Source organism: Parambassis ranga, chromosome 8, assembly GCF_900634625.1.
Source record: "Parambassis ranga chromosome 8, fParRan2.1, whole genome shotgun sequence".
NCBI lineage: Eukaryota > Metazoa > Chordata > Actinopteri > Ambassidae > Parambassis > Parambassis ranga.
In genome coordinates this window covers 7,171,009-7,191,849 of record NC_041029.1, presented here as the reverse complement: position 1 = coordinate 7,191,849, position 20,841 = coordinate 7,171,009, and the positions used below count along the sequence as shown (strand labels likewise).

The window sequence follows — 20,841 nt, the reverse complement described above, 5'->3', positions numbered from 1 at the left end:
TAATAAAGTATAAAAAACCTATGGCTCCAAAGTTACACATTAAAGTTCTACCTGTGTTGAACCTAACTATCTGATCAGATCCATACAGATATGGATGAAGTACTGGGTCTATGCAACTTTACAGATCAATAAGACATACAATATTGTGTGTGTAGCATATTATGCTCTGTGTAGCTATGTCAAGAAGATAGCATTGGAGTTACTGTTGAGACATGTAGTACATGTAGAATGTGGTTTGGCATATCACTCCAAAAAAACTGCAGTGGTTATTTATGGTGGTTTCACACATGTGCAAATTAACATAACATCATGTATGAGATCATAGGAGTAACATCACATATATTTCCATAGTAAGACATATGCATAGACTCCACAAAGTCCAGCAGGCTGCTGGCACAGGTTAGGTTATTTCCAGAATTCTTCCAACAGTGGCTTCACACATGTGCAAATTAGCCATGATTCTCTGCACTAATACTGCACACCTGAAATTAAATCAGCAAATAAAATAGGAGATACACTCACCTGTCTCCTTTGTTTCTAACTGAACTAACAGTTTCACCCGTAACAGCAGCCGTCAACATCACATAGTCCCTGAGGTCTGATGGAATGAAGAGGTATTTGATATCCTGTACAGGGCAGACACACACACACAGATCAGCACAGGGAATAACCCCCGCCACCACATTAATATTTCTCACTGGACTCTTGGTGGATTTTGGTGAAGCTGTCTCTCTTAAATTTTAATTGAAACTATCTGTATGACAAAGCAAGATATTTAAATAATTAACCTTCAGTTCAGGGAATTTAAAGAAGGAAAAATTCACTATTTCCTCTGCATATTGTCAGATATGCTTTTATTTTAAATTCATCTTTTTCCTGTTGTTCCTTGCACTCCTGTATCTTAAATGATTGGCGACCCTACCACTCTCTTTAATCATTCTCCTTTTACAAAAACAAGGGGTACATTTTAGGTCCTTCATGAGAAATAGAAAGTGAGTAAAATATGTTCTATATTATAATTTATGGTAACGTAAGCTGCATGTTCTGTGTTGTAACCCTGGCTGGTTGCTGTTCCACCAAACAGTGATGTTTGCATCCACAAATGTGTCTGTAGTCATCTGTAGTCACAGGAGACAACATGTAAAACTTATACTATGATAATAAAATCATCATTTTAAATGAAAAAGTTTAATTTACAAGAATTTGTAAATCAAATGATATCAGTGCATTACAAAGAATTCATATTACTTATTACTTTATATATTACTTTCATTGTAACAAAATATTTTAAGTCATACAGAACATATTCATGTGGCATAAAAAGCATAAAAATAAACTTCAATCAGTACATTGTACAACTTAATTTAAATAGCATAACTGAAAGGGGCTTTTTTTTTTCTCTTAAAAGCTTCCTTGACGCTTGAAGCCGTACATCCCCTGAGAAAAAAAAACAAACAATTCAATCTGAATACAAAAATGCATCATTAAAAAAAAAAAAAAGACACACACACAGAATGTCTTCCAAATGTGTGGCAGTATCATCTCGGTCAGCTTCCCGTCCTCCTCTGGTACAACTTGATGACCTTCCGGTGGTGCAGCGCCTCCCACAGCTTGGCCTCCATTCGCAGGTCGTGGTTGGCAAAGAACCTCACTGCTCTCCTCTCAGAGTCATAGTAATGATCAGAGAACGCGACGTAGTTCCTGGTCATGAAGCCGTAAGCAGAAACCTGCAGAACACACAGGATGTCCTAGTTTAGTTTAAACAGACACAGCTGTGCTCCTGTTATTATGATAATAAATATATTAGAGCTGAAAACTGAAATAAGGCTGTCAGAAGAGGCGGAGACATGTTCTGTGTGACCTGGTCACAGGTGTGTATGGCGGTCAGCAGCATCAAAGCTCCGGTGCTCGGCATGTACAGATCACGAGTCCTGACATCAGTCAGCAGGCGAGAGGGCAGAAAGCTGAAAAACAAATGTTTTCTTTTTAATGTGAGCTTCTTTAAACAGTCAATGTATCTATCAGCCAATAACCTTGTGTGGAGCTTCACCTGTGTGTCACGTAGGAAATAAATCCTGGGTGGAGAATCTTGAAGTTTTCAGATGGTTTGTGGCCAAAATACATCCAAGGTCTGTAAGACAGGATACAAAGCATCAGTTGACGTCAGCAGCCTCCACCGTGCTCATAAAGCAGGAGTTTTATATCTGTTTAAGGTTAAACTGTGCATTTTGTGAGTGTTTCTTAACAGTTCATTGTGTTTTTAGTTGATGTCTAATGTTTTGCCATATTGATTGATTTGTGAGTTTATGTGGCCATAACTTCAGCAATTATTTTTGTTTTATGCTTATTTTGTGTGTTATAGAACACAACTAATTTAAATAAGCTAACCATTGTTATAGTTAGTTTATTTAAATAGTTCTGTAATATTCTCAAAATTCAAATGTGTAGAATAAATCTGTTTAAATTCATTGATTGACCCTTTTCCCTTCTCTTTGTGATTTTTTTTTTTTTAAATTACACAGCTGAACACCTCAATCAACCCCCAAACAACTGGACTGGAAATCAGTTTGGAGGTTCTCTGGACTGGGACAACAGATGACTTGCGATGACTATTGCAAAATAATAAATTATAAACAACCTATGGCTCCAAAGTTACACATTAAAGTTCTACCTGTGTTAAACCTAACTATCGGATCAGGTCCATACAGATATGGATGAAGTACTGGGTCTATGCAACTTTACAGATCAATAAGACATACAATATTGTGTGTGTAGCATATTATGCTCTGTGTAGCTATGTCAAGAAGATAGCATTGGAGTTACTGTTGACTGTAGTACATGTAGAATGTGGTTTGGCATATCACAAAAAATGTGTTATGGTGGCTTCACACAAATTATCCAGGATTCTTTGCACTAATACTGCACACCTAAAATTAAATCAGCAAATAAAAAAGGAGATACACTCACCTGTCTCCTTTGTCTCTACCTGAACTAACAGTCTGACCCGTAACAGCAGCTGTTAACATCACATAGTCCCTGAGGTCTGATGGAATGAAGAGGTATTTAATATCCTGTACAGGGCAGACACACACACACAGATCAGCACAGAGAATAACCCCCCGCCACTCCCCCCAGGTTAGTGTGTTTGAGTATTTCTCACTGGACTCTGAGGGATTTTGGTGAAGCCGTCTCTCTGGTACCAGCGGAGGGCATGCTTCAGTGTGTTGGTGGTGAAACCATAGAAGGAAACCTTCGTCCCTACATCTTCCTCAAACCCTTTGATCACTGCTCCATTCATCCTGAGGAAGCATCACAATTTCTGTTCTACCAGTTTCTTTAGTAAGCATCAGGCAGCTCAGGATGGGTCAGCAGCAAAGAACCACTAATCATAGATACCTACAGCATATAACACAACGTATCAAACATCCTTTCTGTAGTATTCACGCTCCTTACCTGAAGACAAAGTCATGGCTGTCGATGTTCTTCCCCTGCCGGGATCCCCGGAGGATTCCTCCGTTTCCTACCACAGCACAGTGAACACATCTGCCAGGCGTGCTGCGTTCAAAGAGACGAGGGCTGCTGAGGAGGGAGACAGCTGACCCGACAACTGCAGAGGAAGAGGAGAATCAGTGAAGAAGAAGAAAAGGCATGTAGTCTTAATCACACAACATCAAACCTTAAATACGGTAAGATCATATTTGTCCAAACAGAAGGTTTGTAACAATGAATCTTATGTGTTCTACCCTTCACAGGCAGTCCTTTCCAGCCATAAGGGGGCGCATGGTCCTTCAGCTGCTCCCAGACAGGTTTAGAGAAACCCTCAGCCCACTGAAGAACTGGCCCAGAGAACTTAAAATTCTTACTGAGGATGGGATCACTTCTCACCCCCTTCCTCAGGGAACATGCTGCTTCTACCTGCAGAAACATACACAGAGCACAAGCATCAGTCACACAGCAAACAGCCATAAAACACAATTTATTGTCAAAACCACAACATACACCAGTTTAACTGCAGCACCACCGAGAGGTCCAAAGGGGATTCATCAAGTTATTTTCATTTTAAAAAGACCACAAAGGAAATTATGTGTTGATGCAATCATCTACTTAGGAAGTCAAAGTACAACTCACCGTCTCTTCTTCCTCTGCAGCCACTGTGCTGAACATCCAGCTCCGCTCATCATCATCATCTCGAGCTTCATCGCTGTCACCTGCTGCATGCTCACTGATATCACGACAAACAACAAACACACACTGCAGGTTACACAATTTACTCCACAGCTGTCAGCTTACTGGGGGTAAGATTAAATGTACAATCGACAAAAGAAACATCTCTACTTTCCTACAATCTGATGCATTTGAGCCTCACTGAAACACAATAGACACGCTTTGGATCAATGATTAAACACAACAGAGAACTGCCCCTGGATGTGCAGCTTTACTTCCTGCTGCCTGTGAGAAACACAGCAGTGTCCTGTCAGGTAAACCGCTCCCTGCACCACACGGTGTCACATTGAGATTTCCTCGGCTCCTCAAAGGCTCAGTTAGTAAATCAGCCTGCTGCCATTGTTCACCAAAAAGCATTGCAATAGAGGGAAAGTATCAGATTATGATTCTGAGCAAAGAGGGACTTTCTCCCAACAAACAGAATGGGCCCGAAACAAACAAACAAAAGACAGGAATGTACCGTAACTCTAAATATCATGCGAAGAGAGAAAACATGGAGCAATGAGGCAGCTATAAATATCAAACTGGATTTTTTTATCCTCCAAAAGCAGTGACCTTATCTTTGTGTGTTTTGCCTCTATCTATTGTGTGATTTGTTGTCAAAAAGTCAGAGTAAATGCTGAGAGAAGCAGCATTAAAGTATCATGTTCTGCTGTGGGCAGGTTCATCGCAGACGTCACAATGTGACGAAGACTACAATCAGCAAAAGTCCAGCAAAAAGATGGCTATTTATCGTTTCAGAGGACAGATAAACTGAGGACCCAATAAAGATAAACACTTGGGATAAAGGGTTTTTTCACCCCACAGTCACTTGACTTTAGCTTTTTGAGGCCAAACGTTCCTGACGTGACAAAAGCTTTGTGAAAGTGTTGTCAGGTTGTGCTGATAATAACATCAGGATAAACTCAGACATACAGTTTGAGTGCTGCTGTCACAGCTGTCAGCTTTTTCTTTTTTATATTTGCATAAAATTCAAAACCAAAGCAAAATAGAAACTAATGAAAAAAAGGAAATATGATCTTAACACCCTGATATTTGAGTAGCAACATATTTTCATTTTTTGTGTACATTTATACAGTCTACACATCTACAAAACACATAGTTCCTAATTCAATTGTTCACCATGATGTGTGTGGAAAAAGACTTTTCTATAATTTTGGAATTTCTTTGTACCGTTATACATCTAAATTAAACATGGCGGTGTGTGTGTGTGTGTGTGTGTGTGTGGATTAACAGATTATATCGCTGCGTGTTGCGGCTTTGCATCCACACAGCCTGTTGATAAAACAGCACACATACCTGAACGCTCCGTATAAGATGCAAATGATGAGAGAGAAAGTCAGCAGCAGGAGGAAAGCACACTGCTTAGAGGACGCTCGCATTTTTGGGTGAGGAGCGTGAGTGACCGAGCTCTGCTTGTTTCAGGTGACTTCCTGTCAGGTGACCTCAGGTGAGCATAAAGTCCGCTTCAGCCCGGCGGCGCAGGCAGAGCTTTAATGTTACTATAGGAGGGAATCGAATCATTTCAACAGCGACAGGAGCCTCACCTGTTCCCAGTAAGGCAACATAAAGAACGGGGGATACAAAGGTTATCTAGGCTCCAGCTGCCGCTCCGACAGAAAAACTGGTTTTACTGAATCCAAAAAACAAACAAACTGTTGATGGAGGGGAAACACAGCCTACAGCTGCTTTCCAGGTTCCGTTTATTGTAGAAAAACATACACCTGGCGTGACGTCATCGTCAGGGCGGAATCGAGGGGGGGGGGGGGGGTTCCAGGTTACCAATGAGAATCAAGTCAGACCTGCCTAATGTAAGCGTGTGGTGCAGCTTAAAGGGTAATTCTACTGTTTTTCACATAATGTGTGCAGAAGGAGAAGAAGAACTCCGGCAGTGCTTGAAACAGCAGCAAAACCGCTTAAAGGTTCTAAATATTAATTAAAATAAAATAAAAAATAAACAAAACAAAAACAAACAAAAACGTATTTATCATTAGTCCTGCTTGTTATATATATATATATATATATATATACATATATATATATATATATATATATATATATACTATATGAGGAAGAGCCCTGTTGCTCACACATGCTCATATATATTCATGTGTGTTTGAGTAAACACCCAGTGGATTCATTGACCCATCACAGCTTTTAAATCCAAGTTGCAGTTAAACAAATACATGACTGAAAACTCAAATGATGTAGTGAACAATGTTAACTTTTATTAAATCAATGTAATAAAATCATCACCATCCAAAGACGTCGAATGTAGCCTATACGTTCATTGTTTTATTATCATGAAAAAGTGACATAATTCCTTTGGAATGAAACATGTTGAACTCATGTGTCAGTCAGTGTCATCTACAGAAACACGCACATGCAAAGTTATTAAACAGCATCTATCAGAAAACGTGTGATTCAAATAAAACATTTAGAAAACACTACAATACCCAGAATGCAGAGCTAAGAGTTCAAGAATCAAATCAAAATCTTACGAACAATTTAGGGAAAATGCTATGTTGATTAAATAAACAAAAACTATAAAATAAATGGTGAATTATCATGGTGGGTTTTTCACGGAGCTGGTGCAGGTTTGGAGGAAAGAGGAAGCCGTAAGAAGACAAGACTGCTGAGCTGTTTTCGTCTTTGGTGTGAAAGATTGAAGAAAAGTGGAAGGCACAGATTATTCTGAAGACAAACAACCTGGGTTGTAAGAGAAATTTAGAAAGATGATCAGGTATCATCATAAGAAATGCTGAAACAATCAGATGTTCAGACATACGCCTGTACAGTAAATATTAGGCTACAGCTGGCAGCCTCTTAGCTTAGCATAAACACAGGGAACAAAGGGTGTTTTTCTGTCATCCTCACATCAACACTTTGTGACCAATAATGGGTTAATCAGGACATGATATCGCTAATGTCTGAAGTCTGGAGTCAGTGTGAATGTCTGAACACGAACTCTACCATCTTTGTCCTCCAGCTCAGGTGAGTTAGCGTTACCATGGTAACTGTCTGATGAGGATGATGATGTGTCTCAAAGGGAGTAAAGCTTGAGCTGCTCCTCCATGTCCCCCTCTGTCACCTCCCCCAGCACCTCCTGGTTCTCCCTCAGTAGCAAGAAGATGGCCGCCAGCTGTTCCTGTTGCACCCTGGGAGATTAACACACACAGATACACACGTAGCTATGTCACAGGCTTATTACCCTTTACCTAAACATAAACTTACTCCAGTAACAAACACAAGTGCTATGAGTCCCTGAGCAGGTGAGCATCCCCACAGTAATACGGCTTTGCTGGGGCCCTCAGATATGAGGGTCTGCCTGGGAAGTTATAGGCCTGGATGAATAACAAACTGACTCCCGTGGTAGGAATGAGCCATGTGATGAACTGGACATTTCAGCATCTTCTGGATCTTCGCAATGCAATTACACAGAGAGCTGTTACTGTGACATTTTAAGCCTAAATGGTGCAGAACCTCTGTCTCCCACTTTCTGGCAGTGAGCGTAATCACAAAGCAATGCTGTTCACCTTCCCCTTACACTGGAAGAGCTGTCAGAGCACACCTACTGCAGACATATCGGCTGTGAATACACATTATGACTCAAAGGTGAAGTTTATTTCTTGTTTCTTGCAGCCTTCTCGTACTGAAAGTGAAGGAAGTAGTATGGTTGTGTCAGATTACTATCGGGCTGAACTCCTTTTTTTTCCATTTTAACTTTGTCTCTGTTGAGATGTGTTGCTCTTCTCTTATATGTCCACTTGATGGCACTGCTGCACAAGCTACTCTGATGATAAGACTGCATTCAGTCTACTCACTGAGTGAACAGTAATGTGACACACGTCTTTTTTAATAATGCAGAATTTACAAAAAAAAATAACTCTGGAACAGATGGAATAAACAACATGTACACGGTTTCACACATTTATTTAACATTTAAACCAAACTCAGAAAAATTCTAAATTTCCAAAACACGCCTGCTGGACGTTTACTTCTCTTGTTTTATCTTAACTTAATCTGTTTATCTAAAATCAGTGAGAAAAGGTTTCTGATTAGGTTACTGTTGTAAGTGTGTGGTGATGGTCTTACTCGGACTGTACTTCATGTGTTTTTACTCATAGTGTAATGTTTTTTTTTAAGTAATCAGAAAAACTGACTCTGTCAGAAAACGTCAACACAAAAAGCAGACGGTACAAACTCGGATTCCTGAAGGCACTTTGGTGTAAAGACGTTTGCTATTCACAAGCAGCTCAGGCCTCAAATCTATGTTAATCCAAAAATAAAAACATCAACAACACTGAAGGAGAATACAGACGACAGGACGTCCTGCGGACTCAAAGTCTGATCTTCATCTCTTCAGAGCTCCTCCTCATCCTCACAGATCAGCTGTTAGAAAACAAAGAAGATAAAACGTGTTTTTTTATCCCCAAAATAAAAGTTTTTCATTTTTATATATATCAGCACATCAAGAAAAGAGCAGTAATTCTTAACATTGACTGAAAAAGGAAACATGTAATAATGTTGTTTGTACAGCTGGTTCAAGAATAATATAAATATAACACTGATGTAGTTTTTAGTGTGGTTAAGAGCACACCATTCATGATATTTATTACTGTACTCAAAGTTCTATGACTGCTGTGGCCTTTTATTAAATGAAGTTATGTTACTAAGATGACTCCAGATGGCCTAGGCTGGAATATCTGGCAGCACTAATGGACTCAGATGTATTATTTTAAATATGTAAAACCCTGTTATGTCACCTGTCTGCAAAGTGTCATCAGTTCACAGATGAGCTGACATAACAGTTCAGTTCTCTGAAAAAGCTCAGGTCTGCGTGGCAGCACTCACCGGTAGCTGTGGTGTTAGCAGGCAGCATGCAGGGTTAGCAGGTGAGCAGCACAGCTGGACAGAAGCTGACAGATGTGACATGGCTGGAAATGCACTGATCGCTCAGCTGTGGACCTCCACCAGACTCACAGCAACACAAACATCCATGATGAGCACTGCACGAAGAGGCTCATAGCAATTTGTGTGTGTGTGTGTAAGGTGTATGCTGTACAGTCAATTAGTAACACCTGTCCATATACAGTAACTCTACATGACCAGGAGAGGGCACACGAGTATAAGAGGCGATGTTTGAAACAGCACTGACACTGTTCTGAAGCTCCATGTGAGTTATTCTACATGAACATGTGGAATCCCAGATGAGTGCTGGCAGGAGGCTGAGGCTGCTACAAGACCGCTGCTGCTGTCAGAGCAGTGCTAAAAATGAATTTGGTTTCATGCTGCAGCATCAAACAAGAACAATATTATATAAAAAAAAGTCATCTTCATCTGCATCCACTAAGTATAATGCTGTTCTGCAATAAACCTCACGCCCAAGTGCTGCAACATCCTGTTTCACTGGGGAAAAAACAAGATTTTATCTAAGCTGCCAAAGAGCCAGAGAGAGAGAACTGTTGATTTAAGGATGTTATCTGCTAAAACTCAGCGTGAGGAGCAGCAGGTCAAACATTTGGACACTGTTGTTTACAGACTTCTTTAAGCAGTGAGTGTGTTCCTGCGTCCATCAGCGCTGGATGTGGAGAATGTGTCCTTTGTGTATCCTCTTTAAGGTTCCTATAGGATCCTTTGTATGTCCTGTATGGATATCCCCTCAGAGAACATGTGACCCACATTGGCTGGCCTTCCCCAGTGTCCCCTTTTGTCACGACTTGCTTGGACGCGCTGTGTGAACTGGTTTGTACTGAGGACAGGCTGGTTTCCTGTTAACAGGAGGTGAATAATAAGAGGATAACTAGCTGCCATCTGGAGCAGTGGATTGCTAACTGCTGGAAGTAAACGCAGACCCATGTGACCCATTTATCAATAGTGAACAGCCGTACATGGATCAATTTAACAGAATGAGGATAAGGGGGGTAATTGAGGAGGTCAGTGAGGGAGTAGAGGTGCTTCTTCAGCAGGGATAGCTCAATTAAAAATTATATTTATCGGCATATAAATTACCTCAGTGAAGAATCTCTCATATCATCACTGTTTTAGATACACCAATTCATTCAAGGATGTTCTTATAAAATGCAAAATAAAAAGTATAATATCTCTGATTAGGAGTACTGTACCTTAAAAGTCCCTTAAAATTCACCTTAACTTTCCAAACAAAAAATCATTTGTGACAAACTAACTGGAATGAGCCTTTATTCAATATTGTTCTTTTTTCAGGTTTAATAAAATAATCCAATAAAAAAGTCAGCATCTCACAGAGACTAAATATCAGCATCAGTCTATCCTTACTGGAGGCACCGGGGGTTGAATTATCGGGAAGGCTGAAGGTTATATTACTATGACATGACCTTACCATCTCCAATTCCTAACAGACTGTGTGTCTGCTGAGGTTCATTACAGAGAGGTAAAGTCAGATGTAAGCTCTATCCTGAAAAGATAAAGTTGGAGGCTGTCAGACCCGTCACTTACACACACACAACCCAAAACACAGTGGCTGAACATTTTCCACACATGGAAATAAATAAAGATAAAAAAAAATACTGGCGACATGCTGAAACATTGCAGAGGGGAGGGAGAAATAACACATAATATTGAGTTGGGTATCACTGAATAATGGTGATATGTGAAACGTTAATTTAATATAAAATAAACCTACAATCGGTTTGTGTGTCTTACCTCTAACTTCTCTCAGAATGAGGAGCTACTTTTGGAGCTAAGGTGATTTTTAAGGATACCCAGCCTCCTTTAGGTCCAACTAAATAAAACATGCTGTACGTGCAACTGAAAGGCATCATTCATACAAACACAGGGCAGAGTTCATAGAAACTTAGTGAGGGCAGATAGAATGAGGAAGTTGGATAGGTCTCAGCATCAACCTCTGCACCTCTGCTTAGAGAAACATTTATGCAGCTGAGAAAGGAGAGGCGTGTCTGCTTCGTCTTAAAAAAACTCCACACAAACACACAAAAAATGCTGCTTTGGCAAGCCACAGAAACATTTCCAGAGCTTAAAATAAAACAAGGCTCCAATCAGAGAGCGGCAGACGTCCACACACACTGAGAAAGTAAAAAAAAAAGCTGTAAACTGCCACTCTTCGCTTCTCGGGCTGGCTCTTTGTTTTGGCACAGATTGAAGATTTTGTCCACCTTCAGGCCCACTAACAGACACAGACCATATGTAACAGGGGATTATGTAACTCCTCGTTGTATTCACTTGCAGTTTCAGCCTCAGGATGTGTTTAAGAGACGTGAATGGAGTAGACAGAACCAGCTGTCTGTAAATCCACTGAGAGTTTTTTTTTATCATTTTACCATTTAACTCTGTGGATTTAGTTACAGTAAGCAACATCAGGGTCTGATGTGCAGCCTTGCCCACAAACACAAATGTTTCTACATGCAAAAGTCCCTCCACCACTTATCACAGCACAGTGCGAGCTGAAGCTGCTCTCTCTCTCTCTCTCTCTCTTTCTCCGTTCATGCAGGAAACACACAAACACACTGGTGTCTGCACATGGCACACAGCAGTGTGTTTGTGCTAAACATGCTGTCACATTATCATCAGCAGGAAGGACAGACAGGCTGCAGAAGCTTGGAACTTACCTCTGCTCCTCCTCGATCTCCTCCTTGGTCATCAGTGTTTCAAACTTGTTTTGTTTCTTGCCGGGGGTGAACTTCACTGTATCCTCGGCTGCAGCCACATCTGACGAAGCAGAGAGAGCAGTTACCACTCAGACTAAATGACATGGTGTGTTCTGAAGCAATTAAAGAACCCCTTTGTGTGCAGAATGCAGCAAGTACTTAATGTAATTTTAGTCAGTTCTGGTGAAGCCATATAATAAAAAAGTCACCAACTCTGAGGTCTATAAACGTGTTAGCATGATGGGGTTATTAATGTAACTGTGGTCTGATGTTATTCAGAGTAGGTGTATAATATATATTATTTAATTTAACATATAATTCACATCCCTTAATTTGAGGCTGTACTAATACTGTCACCAGAGCATGTAGGCCACATTATCTGTTACTGTGTCATTTCACAATCAGTGCATTGTTTACATGTGGAGCAGACTCACAAACAGACACATACACCTGTTGCTCCACCTGCCGTGTGACAGGTTGGAGGACATAAGGCAGACCGTCAGTGTGGATGTGCCTGCCAAGTGCTTTACTGCCTGATGAAGATTAAGTATCATCCTCCTGAAGCAGATGGCTGCCCCGTGTATACACATGCCAACAGATGCATCGAAACACAGTCAGTAGATGGTCAGCAAGCAGGAAACCCCGGTCACACAGAGCACGTGTTGTTTACATGTTGGCATGGTTCACATACTGTTTGCATTGCAGATATAAATAGGTTCCATATTATTTTCTTCAGATGGACACTAACAGGTTTAACCTGAGGAGATGTTTCACATGTTGAATGTATTCTGATTTTCTAACATATTATAAGCTTCTGTGATGTAATTCACTGTACAGCCTGCCAGCTTTTCCTGGAAGTGACTTATCAGTCACGCACAGCTACTGACATCTGCCTGCTAGAAGAAGTCCTTCTTCTTGGTAAAGTTTACATTCAGTGTACTCAATGGAAGTCTTCCTTGTGTGTATAACCAGAGTATGAGGGTTCAACATGTTTCCTTCCTCAGACTCACATTCACATCACTGTGAAATCGACTGATGATCCCATAACTGTCCAATTACCTTTGAAACGTTGTGATTTGGGCACAGTGTGTAGAACAACCCCACCATTGATCATATGGTAACATTAATTGATTAGGCCCTAGGCTAAACCCTAGACAGTTTGTGAGTCTCACCTAGGCCATCTCATAATTTGTTGTGGTCCACTAACATCTGACAATGTTAAAGCCAAAACCTCAGAGATGTATTTACAAACAGCCCATCTATCCAGTGGTCTTACCATTGTTCAAGACAATCTCTGGTTCAGCTTCTGGTTGGGGGTCAGCTGACGCCTCTGCAACAGGTTCAGTGGTTTCTGGGACAAGCTCAGGTAAAGACTCAACTTTTTCAGGCTGCTGGACTGCTTCAGTTACTGGTTCAGGCTCGACCACAGGCTCTGGTTCAGGCACTGCAGCAGGTTCAGGTACAGATACTGTTTCTGGAGCTGCAGCTGTTTCTGATACTGGTTCTGGTGCAGGTTCAGGCTCTGGAATGGGTTCTGGGACAGGTTCAGGTACTGATACTGGTTCAGGGGTAGGTTCTGGCTCTGGAACGGGTTCTGGTACTGCTGCGACATCTTGTGTTTCAGCTGTTTCTGAAACAGGTTCTGCAAGTGCTTCTGCTAGAGTCTCTTGTACTGCCACAGGTTCAGGAACCAGTTCTGGTGCTGCTACTGGTTCTGGGACAGGTTCTGGTGCTGCTACTGGTTCTGGGACAGGTTCTGGGACAGGTTCTGCTTCTTTTACTGGTTCTGGAACAGGTTCTGGTGCTGCTACTGGTTCTGGGACAGGTTCTGGTGCTGATACTGGTTCCGGAACAGGTTCTGGTGCTGCTACAGGTTCAGGAACAGGTTCTGGCTCCTTAATTGGAGCTGCAGCAGGTTCTGCTGCTGGTTTTGGGGCAGCCTGTAAATACAAGAAAGAGTGACGGTTGAAATGAGCAGCTGTTTCATATCAGTTTGTTTTAGCAGCTTGTCATTGACAAAATATTTGGACTGAGTGTTGATGTAACTGAATGGTTGTGAGGCTGAACTGTGTCCTGAAGTAGAAGTCCAGAAGTGTTTGCCAGCAGATCTGCTGCAGTTCGTCATCTTTTTAGGAAAACCTTATGTTGAAATTATCCTGTGATGCTAATGAAATACACCAACAGAACAGAAAACAGGGCCCAAAACAGGTCTTGTAAATAATATGTGTACATGAGGACACTCTGGTGACCTTTGACCTCTGAATAGACAGTTGTGTAGGACAGATCAGTGTCACTTGCAGCACCTTGTTGATGACCAGCCACCGCCTGTTGCTGACACCGGGACAAATAAATCCCTCTTCAGTATCCGCCAACCTGTCCTTTTCCTGACACCTGACAGCTCGGCAATATACAGTGTGCTGTTCACACATATAAATAAATACGTGTCCCTTCTCGCGGCTGACCCTCCTGCTTGACCATACAGATGCACCTGTCTGTGTCTTTGTAGAGTGCTGAGTTTGCACAGATCGACATCTGAGAAGCAGATCTTGTTTCTGACTCTGAGCATCAACCAAACTAGACTCAATTATAAACACAGCAAAAACCTGAAGGGCTTTTGAGTGGAATGACTCTTTACTGGGACTGTTTACTGTCATTGGAGGGATTTATATAGGCTTTATGCCTATAAAACAAAATTTCTGCCAATTCTAGGCTAATGAAAGCGACAGATTCATTCATTCATCCTGGAAGCAGAGGTAAATGGATGACTTAAGCCAAAAAAAGAAAAAAGAGTAAAAAAACAAGAAAATCCATCTAATAAAAACTGTATTGAGTATTGTGTTCAGATCAGACATCCTCTTTTCTACGGCATTTGAGCTAAGCTAGGCTAATGATGTCACCTGTTATCCGCCTCCTTCTCTTATAAACCTTTTGATTAAGAGATTGATTGATGTTGCTGAGGAAGAAACAATGATCGTCCTCTCTGATCCTGTCAGTCAATACCAGCCTCAAGCCAGGCCGACGCCACTGATCTGCTGTTGGTGACTCACACACAGCTGGCAGTATCAGGGAGGGCTGCCCACTGGTCTGCTGCCTGCCCAGCCTCTTAATCCCACAGCAGCCCTCAGTCACACCCTCAAACTGGAATGGCATCCATTTAGCCGGATACACTGGTCCCTTCCTCTGCTTCTGAATTCCTGAGCTATGAAACACCAGAATAATGTCCACTGCTGAAACAAAGTGCTCAGTGTCACTGCGCTAAATGCAGGGTCATTAAACCATTTTATGAGTCAGCAGCATGATAAAAACTGAGGTCCAGGCTTCTTGGCCTAATTTGGGCAAACAGTTTAATTGGTGAGTAAGTCTCGGTGAGATCATTATGTGCAGTGTTATTCTTTCAGGCAGTGACAATCATTTTCTTGCTTTGGGAAATTCATCAACCGTAAAACAAGCAATGAAGGGGCCCATGTTTGGAAAAAGGGCATTACTAAGTCATATTAGCGTGTATTGCCTGTATATGCCTTTCAAAATGGGAAGTGTCTGAAACTGAATAAAAAAAGTCAAATGTGATACTCATGAACTGTGATTTTGAAAAAGAGCTCTGCAATTCAGGATTAGTCTGAGTCATCGCGGCCCTCGTGACCTCTTAGAGCTCTTCCTGGTAAATATATCCCAATCCGCAACATTACACTGAGTGCTTTACTCATAAAGGCCATTTTAGCACTGCTAAAATAACACAGGGGCAGAGCAGCAGATCCGTTGGCATGCAGAAAATTCAGTGAGCTACCTGAGCAAACACTAAAGAGGCAGCCAGTTTAGAGGAGGAGGAGGAGGAGGTGGTGAGAAGCCCCGAGGACGGCCATGTGAGATGCAGCAGGGAAAGACAATCCCTTCAGTGATCGAATGTGTGTGCTAGAAGCTTGTTAAGCATTTTTTTTGTGATCAAAAATAGTTTCAGCAAACGTCCCCAAAACTCACGTGCTTCCGTTCAAGTGACAGTGCCCTCCAGTGTCTGTAGCACTCATATAACAGATGCAAGGTCAGTGCTGTTTAACGCCTTCTAACCTCAACTCACCTGTTTATTACTGTTACCATGACAACAGAGGTGATGGTAGACGTACAATTAAAGGGACTGAGGGTGGAGGGAGCGAGCTGAGACATCAGGGCTGCAACAGACTCTTGTTGTGGCAGAGACCTTAAATCTTAGGCCTGTTGCTCTGTCTAAACACAGACTCTTTGTTTCCCCCGCTCTCTGCTTCGTTTCAGCTTCAGCTCTCTGACGCCGCCTCCCTTTATGAAAGAGACACAAGACACTTCCACTCCGTTCTCCTCAGAGAAACTCCTGCATCACTGTCTCCTGCTCACAGCGCATACATCAGACAACAGCAGGTGAACTCCAGCCTGATAAGCTTCTTTCTTCTGAGTGTCTCACCCAAAAACAAACCATAAATGTCTGCTATAAAAGCCAGGATATACCCTCACTGGCAGCTTAGGGGCAGGGCAGGGTGTGGCAGTATGATTTGGTAGTGAGGTTGCCAACTGCTATGAAATCACCCCAGAGGAGGAATTAGCTGTGATGCTGTGATACGAAGCCATTGTTTTCTCCTGGATTTGATGCCCGGCCAACAACTCTGTGATGCAGAGGTGTAGTGAGCCAGACCAGACCAGGAGGAGGAGAGGCAGGAACACAGCCAGGCAAGGGGGAAATACCAGCAGAGCTATGTCAGACAACAGAGGAGAAAACAGCTCAGTGCTTCCATGACTCGCTGCTGTTCAGTCCGACAAAATCCAAAGAGATGTGAGGTCAAATCCAGTCAATAATCTGACTGGATTTAGGACTCCATAAAGTCTTGAAAATGTCCCAAAAAATAAACCGATTACATAAATTTGTTTATGTTTTGACAGGGTAAACTTTTTGTGAATGTAGCTGCCGTGTCAAGATAACTTCAACAAACAGAGACCAGCTCCTGCACCTTCTTCCTCATTCAAATTGGCACATTGTGAGCACACTCACCTCTCCTTAAATGGAAGGACTGCATCGCCACAAGCAATTGTGTTTGTAATTTCCAAAGAATGAAGGACAGGCAATGTTAAAGATTAACTCATTTTCCCATTCTTCATACAGGTGCTACAGTTTGTTTTCTGTTTTCAGCTTTTAAAAAGCACCCACACCTTTTAGTTCCTTGTAGAGAACTCTCTTCATTCTATAGCACCGGTCTGTAAATGAAATGTTTTTATCTTTTTACCTTATTTAGGCTGCAGAGTGGGTGGAGGTGGAGCTTGTAACTGTAGAAGAAGGATCAGGAAATGTCAAAGAGCCACATTGGGCTCTGACTGACATGGAGTGGCTGCAGGGTTGTAAATCTAAACAGGAAGCTGCCACCACCAGGTACTGAGGCTGCAACCACTGACTGAGCAGAGTAACTGAGATCCCACCTCCCTCCTGCTGCTGCTGTTGTCATCGTGCTCATCAGTCTTTACACATATAGTCTGTAACATCCCACATTTAAAATCAGTTGCTGGCACACACAGAGTCTCATTTCTGCCCATCAGAAGTCAGTTAAAATGATGCTAACAGGTCTTCTCATTAAAGCTAAATGCTATCAAATGGACTGAGGTTAAAGCTAACAACCCACAGGTCATGCTCTCACACTAATGAACTAAGGCTACGGCTAACAAGTCCTAGATCATGATATCATGCTAACAGATTGAGACTTAAGTTGATAAGTCTCAGGTCACAAAGTTGAGGCTAAACAGATCACAGGTGTTACCAGGCTAATGGACTGAAGCTGATGCAAACTGTGGAATAAAAATAAGATATCAAAGAACAAATAAAATGTTACAGAGAGCAGATTTTATTAAAAGGTTAAGGTTTCTCCTGTGATTTCTGTGAAATCTGTTCTTTTCCTGCTTGTGAGAACATCAGAGTGGATAATTGTGTCTGTTTTAAATCAAATAAAACTTTTAAAAATGCAATAAAAGTCACTCTCAGTTTGCTGTTCTGACTCCCACACAAAGGGGAGGCCTCAACAACAGGCCTCAGTGTTTCAGCCGCACAGAGGTGACGAACAGAGACTCTTTATGTGGACGTTTACAGAGAAAACTGTAAGATATCCCGTGATGCACTGGGGCAGTTATAAGTCAGACAGTCAACAGTGAAGCTCTCAGTGTGCTGGATAATGTTATCAGAGCAGCGGAGGGCGTGGCTGAGAAGTGTCAGCAGCTCAGCGACAAGATACATGTGCACAACACTTTTATAACACAGACAGGCAAATGGCTGCTTTATATTTGGAACAGGCCCACTGTAATTTGAGTTTTGTGACATGAAGGCAGTTGCGTGGTACCGGCGTCTTTTCAAAGGTACTTCTAAAGCGGCAGGTCCACCCACTCCTGTGATACCGCCACATATTATCAATGACTACAGTGCAATCTTTATACTTTGATCCGTTTTGTATATAAACATATTGAAGAGACTATATTTTATATATAGCCTCAGGTACATTTTAATTTGTAATCGAGGAAAATGCTGCTCTGCACAAAACCTGTTGCCCAGGTGCTGCATGTGTTAATAACAGCTTTACTTCATCATTAAATGTTAATTAGAGTGATGACAACACCGCCACCAGCAGGTTAAGAGCAATATTTTAATTGAGCTGACCATTGTTACGACAAAACTTCATAAATATATAACAAACAATGGGGCAAACTGACACCAAAGCAGAACTGTCACAGATTTGATGAATCCCAGTGCTTGTAGGCATTTTAAGGTTTAGATAAAAAGGAATGTGTCTTTAGGAAAATGTTTGGTGTTGGCTCCGCTCGACCGCCCAGCACTGTCTGAATCAGCAGGATGAAATGACACTTAGCCAACCCCCAACTTGTCAAACATCACATCACGTAACGGTGTGGATGTACCACACCCATGCCCACCTCGCCCTGCGGCACCATTTCGAACATGTGACACCACGAACACAGGTGTAAATATAGAATCCACATTTGGCTCCAAATATAGATGGCTAGCTGTTAGAGCAGTGGTGGGCACATTCTTTGGGCTTTATAAAAAGCCACGCATCGAAGTGGAGAAAAGATGGAGGAATGACAGATACTTGCACTGCTGACAGAAAAATCTGGTTTGCATGTTTTATTACAGTAACACGAGCTAATGCTTCCTGGTGGACACAAGGCCCAGACTTTTCACTCCACACTCCACCGAACATTTCAACATTTACATGAAGAACTACTGCTGTGTGCACAAGCAAACCAAATATTCAGATACAGCCAAACATAGAGTGTAATAAGTCCAGAGCACAGAGGACAGAGGATGACACTTCAGTCTCAAATTCCTTCTTGTTGTGTCAACAGGTTTACAGTTTTCTAATCTATTGATTACTCTAATCAGCAGATTTACTTTTTGCACTTCTGGTTCAACCAGTACAGTTGTATTGATTGTATTGATCGGCCACATATGGACATTGCAACATGTTTAAATGTGCATTAGAAGTAGTGGTGTCATCCAGTATGTAAATTTAACCACCGCTAATAATAACCAGCTTATATATTGTCATCAATCATTAAAAGTACAACATGTACAAGTTACAGGTTCAGGGGGGTTGGGTAACCCTCAGGACGACAGCAATGATTGACACCTAGTAACGCCACACAACACTACAACTAAAGCCCAGCACGGTGTGTGAGAGGAAACACCACATGCTGCTCGTCCTCTAAGTTGTCAGCTCATACATGTTGTGTAATATTCAAATAGCTTGATGCTGGAGTCAACAAAATAAAAACAGCAACGAATGAAGGCGTGGAGTTCACCTAATGAGCCAGCAGGGTATAAGCTGAGGTTTAAAGCTCCAGGCTGGTAACAGCAGCTTTAATGCGACTGCAGAAAGACTCCAGGGGGGGGTCTCATTTATTCATTATTTCATTAGGCTACTATATCATCTGCCATGTGTCATTTTGTCCCAGAAAAACTCCCAAAACGGGTATATTAATATTGCAATAAACAAAATCTATTTTGTTTTTCTATTTTTATTCTATTTGTTTGTTTCTGTTATTTTTGAAATAATCACCAGAATGACTGTAACTGTAACATGATCTATCTAATAACTAATCAATTAACCCTTGTCCTGCCGTATAATTAGTTCATTGAACACATTTATCTTGTGGAAATTAAAAATGATTTTATTATTATTATTATAGTTACCTACAATATGACACCAACAGCCACCACACTGCACACACAAATCGATTAAAACCAGATGATCCTACCTGAACTTTTGGGACCGGGACGGCCTGGATCTTCTCCGCGGCTCCAATGTTCTCTACAGCCGGAGCCGGAGGAGGAGAGGCTGCTGGCGGCGCCAGAGCTCTAGACGGAGGAACATCATCCCCGTAGCCGACTTTAGGCTTCTTTTTCCCGGCAGAGGAAGAGGATGAGGCGTCAGGCTTCTTGCTGAGGAGCGATGAGGCGAAATAAATCGCAACGACAGTGAAGAGGATGGCGGGGATGACGACGGTCGGATCCAGGTCCATGTTGGAGAGTCTGGAAGAAAAGTTTTAAACTGAGCGTGTGTGTGTTTATGTGTTCAGGAGGAGGAGGAGGAGGACAGCGTGTGTTAATCTGCTGAGATCACACACACACTGAGCTGCATCCCGCCTCTCCACGCAATCTAACCTCAACAGCTGACACACACACACACACACACACACACACACACACTCTGACCGGGGGGCGTAACATCCATGTTTCAAAATAAAAGGCCCTTTCTTACATAGGATGGTGTTAGTTTACAAAATAAAATACTTTACAAACAGGACACAAGAATTTGGAGTTAGTTTTCACAATTGGACATTACACATGTAGGATGTATTTGATATTTAGGATTTTGGTATTTGATGTGTATTAACAGTGTATTAACAAACTAGTAAACTAAAAGTAAAGTAGCGACATGCCAAGAAAATACTAAAG

General features: G+C 41.7%; 2 protein-coding genes across 3 annotated transcripts; both read right to left on the bottom strand.

The window, feature by feature from the left end:
* Positions 1-1,547: 1,547 nt before the first annotated feature.
* On the bottom strand, positions 1,548-5,637 carry LOC114440087 (alpha-N-acetylgalactosaminide alpha-2,6-sialyltransferase 2-like). The gene is made up of 9 exons (XM_028412361.1): positions 5,524-5,637; positions 4,129-4,222; positions 3,744-3,915; positions 3,454-3,607; positions 3,161-3,299; positions 2,968-3,071; positions 2,051-2,131; positions 1,862-1,964; positions 1,548-1,727 (listed from the first exon to the last, which is right to left on the bottom strand). The coding sequence occupies exons 1-9, from the start codon at positions 5,604-5,606 to the stop codon at positions 1,548-1,550; spliced, it is 1,110 nt and encodes a 369-aa protein (XP_028268162.1). The 5' UTR covers positions 5,607-5,637.
* Positions 5,638-8,138: 2,501 nt separating this feature from the next.
* si:ch73-366l1.5 (FILIA-N KH-like domain-containing protein) lies at positions 8,139-20,546 on the bottom strand. 2 transcript variants are annotated; one of them, XM_028412365.1, is made up of 5 exons: positions 20,142-20,546; positions 13,147-13,810; positions 11,832-11,931; positions 10,586-10,660; positions 8,139-8,616 (listed from the first exon to the last, which is right to left on the bottom strand). In XM_028412365.1, the coding sequence occupies exons 1-4, from the start codon at positions 20,403-20,405 to the stop codon at positions 10,627-10,629; spliced, it is 1,062 nt and encodes a 353-aa protein (XP_028268166.1). In that variant the 5' UTR covers positions 20,406-20,546; the 3' UTR covers positions 8,139-8,616; positions 10,586-10,626. The 2 variants fall into 2 exon arrangements, with proteins under 2 accessions (XP_028268166.1, XP_028268167.1); XM_028412366.1 differs by lacking the exon at positions 10,586-10,660 and having other exon boundaries at positions 20,142-20,544.
* Between the last annotated feature and the right edge of the window lie 295 nt (positions 20,547-20,841).

Bases quoted from the DNA above. Each gene is read 5' to 3' on its own strand.
- LOC114440087 (XM_028412361.1), bottom strand. From the start codon at position 5,606: ATGCGAGCGTCCTCTAAGCAGTGTGCTTTCCTCCTGCTGCTGACTTTC. The intron at 3,608-3,743 runs GTAGAACACATA...CTTCCTCTGCAG, and splicing joins GAAAGGACTGCCTGTGAAGG to TTGTCGGGTCAGCTGTCTCC. The intron at 3,072-3,160 runs GTGAGAAATACT...TGCCCTGTACAG, and splicing joins CCAAAATCCCTCAGAGTCCA to GATATTAAATACCTCTTCAT.
- si:ch73-366l1.5 (XM_028412365.1), bottom strand. From the start codon at position 20,405: ATGGACCTGGATCCGACCGTCGTCATCCCCGCCATCCTCTTCACTGTC. The intron at 11,932-13,146 runs GTAAGACCACTG...CTGCTTCGTCAG, and splicing joins AGAGATTGTCTTGAACAATG to ATGTGGCTGCAGCCGAGGAT. The intron at 10,661-11,831 runs GTAAGTTCCAAG...TTATCTTTTCAG, and splicing joins GAGATCGAGGAGGAGCAGAG to GATAGAGCTTACATCTGACT.